At 36.1% G+C, this 6721-nt stretch overlaps 1 protein-coding gene across 1 annotated transcript; it reads left to right on the top strand.

The window, feature by feature from the left end:
* Positions 1-4212: 4212 nt before the first annotated feature.
* Positions 4213-6505, top strand: LOC122318365 (putative pentatricopeptide repeat-containing protein At1g12700, mitochondrial). Its single transcript, XM_043135648.1, has one exon. It carries the CDS (start codon positions 4559-4561, stop codon positions 6155-6157), a length of 1599 nt encoding a protein of 532 aa, XP_042991582.1. The 5' UTR covers positions 4213-4558; the 3' UTR covers positions 6158-6505.
* The last annotated feature ends 216 nt before the right edge of the window (positions 6506-6721 follow it).

The raw sequence follows: 6721 nt of genomic DNA, 5'->3' as shown, positions 1-6721 counted from the left end.
ATATTTCATCCTTCAGCGACTTCTTCTGGAGTCCAACATGAAGATAGGAGCAATAAAGCAAGAGAATAGGAATTTAAAATCCTTGCTTAAATCTTCTTTTCGATTGCCTACTCCTTTAGATAGGGAAGCCATGCAGATTATTGAAGAGTAAGATCGTTTAAAGAATGAGGCGATGTGTCTTAAATTTCTGTAATTTTATTTTGAGATAATAAAATAATATTTCATAAATATTCATTTTGTGTTTCCATCTTCTGGTAGATGTTCTGTATGCTCCATTTTATTTCTCCTTTAATAATGCACACTTATTACAAAACCGTAATATGAATCTGAAATACTAATTTCATTTAAGAGATGGTATTTCAGAACTAATAATTTCATTCATCTCCCCCTTAAATCCGTAAGGGTTTCAAATTTATATTTCAAATATGTGCAGTTTTCATAAGCTCTTCTGGAGCCTCAATGACATTTAAATCATCTATATAAACTGCAATAAGTTAATATAGATATTGAAAGTATATGGAAAATAGCTTGTTTCAGGTGCATTTAGATTGCTTTAGATCATATAAGGAATTTTGAAACTTAATAAAATACATAATTATAGATGTATTCAGATTAGAAGTTTCAGGCATTTTATATCCTTCATGGATTTTCATATATATGTCATGATTCAATGATCCATATAAATATGCAGTTAATCATGCATATCCAAAGACTTGGTAACTTTCAAGCTAAGAAAAACCTCAATATAATTTCAACCAGTTTAAAAGCGTATCAATATTGTTTCTGTGAGAAACCGACTCGTGGTTTATATATCACATTTTCATATTAGAAGGTTCAGGCATTTTATAAATATCCACCGATATTCAACAAGCATCACCTCTTTAGGTGTTTGGAGTACGAGTCTATATATATCACATTTTACTAGTGATATCAATTCTGCAGGAATTGTCTGCGAGAAACTAACTTGTGTTTTATATATCACATTTTCATTTCCTTTATATAAATACCCACTAATATTCAACAAGCATCACATCTTTAGGTGTTTGGACTACAAGTCCATATGCATCATATTTTTCTAGTGATATCAATTCTGCATGAATTGTTTCTTTCAAATTTGACCAATATTTTTTACGTCGGTATTCTTCGACGGTTCTTAGTTTACTTTCTTCATTATTTCTGACAATGAACATACGTTGTCGACAACGGTTTTATTTCTATCCAGAATTTCTCCAATATTCATGAAATGTATCGAGATCTCGTTATTTTCAGGTACTTGTCCCTCTTCAAGGGAAGACATTTCATGGAAAACCTCTTCAGGAGGCACTCTTCAGGAGGTTTATACTCTTTAGGAGTTTATATGGGAGAATTTTATACAGAAAATTTGGATGGATCTTATTGTTTGTTTTGTGGGTACGACCTATTCAGGAGCACCAAATTATTTATGATTTTCTCTTTCGAGATGTTTTATCTTTTGTATCAACAGGTCTCACATGCTTTTAGACATATCTTATGTTTATTAGACTGCTAAATTTCTTAATTGTCATACGGGGACTTCGATCCTCACTGGAATTTTAGCAACTAGAATATGAGACCTTTTTATCTTATTACATCCATAAATTAATTATCATATGAACTTCCAGTTCACCTATGATAATCAAGGTAACGTCGAATTATTTCATTTTATTTGCTTCTAGCAAAGTTTTCTTTCCACTCTTGGTGGGAAGACTTTATAGTAAAAAAATCTTCTGGTTCTTTTATGAATGTCCATATGAAAATTATTCGACTTATCATAATTGATTTTGAATGATCAAGATAATTATGAAAAAGATACAAATATTTTAAATCATATCACTTTTGATGCATCATAATATTTGATTCAATATCATCTCAAAGAGAAAGCTGGTACTTTTTCTAATACGAGCTTCTGGCCCGAAATCATAAAAGTATTATAAAAATATTCATTACCACGTCCAATCTCTTTCGTTTCTTTGAATAAAATGCATCATTCTCTTCACTTCTGAGAATAAAATGATATAAATCCAATATCATTCACTTCAAGGAATGATGTGGAACTAGTAGGACGTAACTAATGATTTTTTAACAAAAACTCATTATTTTGCTTAGCCACTAGAAGACCAGATATAAATTTAGAATATATTGTGAACTTTTGTACTCGATATTGCTACTTCAGGAGTACACTCAATATTGCTACTTCAGGAGCACATTCGAGATATTCATTTTAAACATATATTCTTTAGTGGGTTTTCTATACACAATTTCAATTATGCAACTTTAGGTGCACTAATCATAATGAGATTTTGGTACACGTATCACTCATTTAAATTATGATATACTCAATAAAATTATTGATTTAGAGCAATCCTTTAGGGATGCACAATTTCTATTCCAAGATAAATCTTATCATCAATAATTCATAACAAGTATAAAAAAAATAAATAAAACTTGTATATAAACTATGTGAATAAAAATTGATTATAGATATAATTGAAATGTAAATTATGAAAATTTTAATTCACCATAGATATAATTGAGATGTAAACTATGTGAATAAATATAGAATTTTATCAAGTAATAATAAGGAATATAATTTTTAATACTCACATTGGAGATTGCAAATAATATATTAAAAAACTTACTTGAAGTAGAAGACCACTAACTTCAGAATCATCAGAACCTTCGTGCAACTTGGATAAACAAGTCTTTTTGTGATTAGCATGCCATGTTTGACTAATGGTTTCCATCAATTTTTCTGACTAGAGCCACGTCACTTTTTATGGTTGGCATGCCATGTTTGACTAATAGTTTCCATGGTTGGCATACCATATTTGACTAATGATTTTCATTAATTTTTCTGACGAGGGCCACTAAAGTCCTTGCCAGTCAAATCTTGTCCCCTCATCACCTTTTGACCATATAGACCTCCTCATCTTTAATGGCCTTAGCTCTCTCAAGGACAAACGGCACGTACGTGTTCAATCTTATTCTTATATTGAAAGAACCCAAATTCACACGGAAATGAAAAGGCGAAGAGCAAGAAGTGCAAAGCACGACAAGCAGAACCCAATCGTTCCATTTGCACGAGCTCTCCACCAAAGAGAAAAGAGACTCAGTGCCCTCGGTGTAGTGGCCCTTGGCCCAGTTGTTGTCGGCTCCGGACTGCCCAAAGACAAAATTATCGAGCCTAAAGATCTGGCTGAACGAACCGGATCGGGCAGAATCCATGGTCCCCGATTCCAGATCCATGGCTCTCTCTTTTCTCTGCGACTATTTGAAACAAAGCTTAAAGACGATAATAAAGTTTCCCATATATGTATTATATTGCTAGTTGGGAGTAATGTCTTCTTCGAGCTTGGGAGGGTCATATGCAGACATGCCCATGCATCCCAGACCCTGTGCCGACATCATCCAGATCCATCGAAGAGCCCAGACTTGACCTTGGATCTATAGTCCTTGACTAGGACCACGTGCTCCTCATTCTTGCGCCCCTCCTCTTTCTGCTCAATCGAAGAGACGATGCGCCACGCAGCTCGGAGCGAGCCTATCACGTTCTTGTAGGCCACAGAGAGCTCAGAGGCCAGGGTCGAGTCGAGCACCAGCTTATGCATGAACTGAACCATTTCCTCATAGCGCTCGGCTTGCTCGGCCAGCTTGGCCAGGAATACATACTAGTCTTAGCAAGAGGGTTTTGACTTGGCGGTGGAGTCATCAGTCCCTTCTCTAAGTCTCTATCACCTCCTTCTTTGATTGAAGCTATGGTGATCTACATACCATAGTCCAAAGCGTATCGATTGTTGTGGCCCAGCAGCATCAAGCTGTCCGTACAGTACAACAAGGAGCAGTGATCGATCCAGATCAGTCGCACTCCGGATATGGATATCTTGTCGCCGTCCGATTTCCCCCTTCAAGAACTCTGTAATTCATGCTCACAATCTTGAGCTGTGGGGCATTGCCTCTCTGTTTCTCCAACTGGGTTTTTAGCAATCCAATTGTCCCATGAAAGATGGAGAGATAAAATCGAGAACCATGCGGTAGAAGAAAGATTTTTCTTGCATCATGCTGATACCGTGTTGTGAATCAATAAAAAGAGAGAGAATTTTCAGGACAAAGAGAGAGAATGAGAGAGACGCTTCTGTTATTCATATCATCTGAACTTAGAAATATACTTATATATATAGGAGTACAAAAGTTTTAATTGAAAACTAAAACCTAGTTGATAATAAAAGTTAAATGTAGTCATACAATACAAATTTATTTATAACAAGAATTAGAATATAATACCCCCAAAACAAACCACAAATGTGATTATTCTGCAGACCCCGCACTCGATGATTTAAGGCCATAATCGTCACAAAAAAACACAGAAGAAAAAGGAACAAAATAGAATAGCAAATTCTAGGACATAGGCCTCGTGTATCTAATTTGCCCTTCGAAATTTTGTTAATGTTCTAATATAACATTATCACTTTGTGTTTGATTCTGGAAAGGTGTCCTCTTCCAAACTCAACAATTGTGAAAATGGGCAGGAGAGCCGGAGACGATGAAGATGATTAATAGAGCTTCCGCCTCTGCTTATATCATCGGAGCTGTTTATACTTTTCGTTCTTCTGGAAATATTCAATGGGTACCGCTTCTAAATCTAGACACTCTCTTCTTTTCGAATCAGTTAATTATGTATTATCGTCGTGTATGGCATCTTCCGCCCCTTTCACCAAACACATGCTGTTTTCGTAGTCTTACTACCAACTCTACCACGAGCGCGCGAAATTATGAGGAAAGCCCCAAGCAATTCTTGAAATATGTAATATATCAATGCAAAACTGGGAGCTTCAGGAATCTTGGTGAGGCCATGGGCTTGTTTGATCGAATGGCCCACATGCACCCTTTGCCTTCCATTGTGGTTTTTAATCAACTGCTGACAGCAATTGCAAGAATGAAGCATCACTCAACTGTGATCTCTCTAGTTAAACAAATGGAATCATCGTTAGGAATTGCTGCCGATAATTATACTCTTTCTATTTTGATTAATTGCTTCTGTCATTTGAACCGTGAGGATATGGGGTTCTCTGTCTTGGCAAGAATTTTGAAACTTGGTTTTCAACATGAGTCTGCGGTTCTAAACACTTTAGTCAAGGGGCTCTGTCTCCGTGGAAAAATTGCTGAAGCGGTTAATTTGGTTGATGAAATGAGGGAGGAAGGATATAAACCTAACCAAATTACCTATGGGACTATAATTAATGCTATGTGTAAGGTAGGTGAAACTGGTCTGGCCATTGACTCAGTTAAGAAAATGGAAGATGCAAATTTTGTTCTTGGTATATCATCGTATAACACAATCATTGACAGTTTGGGCAAGCAAGGGAAGATGGCGGAGGCAAGAGAAGTTTTTGATATGATGATTGAGAAAGGAATAGAGCCTGACATATTCACGCACAATTCTTTGATTGATGGTTATTGCAGAAGTAAGAGAATTGATGGAGCAATGAATCTCTTTCTTGAAATGCCTAGCAAGAGAATGATTCCAGATGTTGTCACATACAACACTCTTATAGATGCCTTTTTCCGAGTGGGGAGGCCTCGGGCTGCGTTAGAGCTACTCCATAAGATGCAAGCTTGTAGGGAACATCCTAATCTTCACACTTATGCCATTTTGTTAAGTGGTCTTTCTAGGAACAAACAATTGGCTGAGGCAATGACATTGCTTCAAGAGATGGAAGACACAAAGTTGGACCTTGATATCGTGAATTACACCGTCTTGATTGATGCTATGTGTGGTGCGGGGAAGCTTCAGACTGCAAAAGAGCTCTTTTATAGTCTTTCTACCAAAGGGTTGCAACCTAATATTTACACTTACACTATAATGATCAAAGGACTATGCAAAGAGGGACTAATAAATGAAGCCTGTGAGCTGCTCGAGAAAATGGATGGGAGTGGTTGTTCACCTAACAGTATCACTTATAACACAATTATCCAAGGATTACTGCAACATGATGAGACATCAAGGGCAGTAGAATATATTGAAATAATGGTTGACAAGGGTTTCTCTGCAGATGAAACAACTGCAACCATGGTGGTTTATTTATTGTCGGCTAATAAGGTTGATAAGTCGATTCAAGAGTGGTTTCAGAAGCTTTTGTGAAAGGCTTTCTTGGTTTTCAATACCATGAACAACTTTGTACTTTAAGGCTTCATAAGCTGATCTATACGGAATGTTCATCTACTTCAAGTCAATTTTAAATATTTCATTTTTCTGAGAGAGATTGATCTGTCCTCTCACTTTATTATCTTTCATTGCAAAGTTTGGCTGATGAAAAGTAATTGCAACGTAAAGTACACTCCGGGATTTTGGGGGTTGAATCTCCATTGTTTCCTGAAGTTAATGTTTTTAATTGTGCCCTGATGATATGATGTATGTGATTAGCATGTTAAAAATGCTATTTGATAGAAATATTTATTATACTGAAGAGTTTCTGTGCATTAACCTCAATGATAAGGTGCAGTAACTACCTTACTCATGTTTTAAAGCTGGGTGTGCTTGTATCGTAAACTTCCTGTAACTGTTCTCATATTGGACTGGAAACCAGTTAAAACTAGTGTACGTTGAATAGATTATTAACTTAAGGAAGTCGCTGAGTACGAGATCTGCTCTTACATGATCTGCTCTTACTGTCTATATCAAACCTGCTTATTGGCTTTGGTCATA

Source organism: Carya illinoinensis, chromosome 8, assembly GCF_018687715.1.
Source record: "Carya illinoinensis cultivar Pawnee chromosome 8, C.illinoinensisPawnee_v1, whole genome shotgun sequence".
Classification (NCBI taxonomy): Eukaryota; Viridiplantae; Streptophyta; class Magnoliopsida; order Fagales; family Juglandaceae; genus Carya; species Carya illinoinensis.
This window is presented reverse-complemented; position numbering and strand designations above follow the sequence as displayed.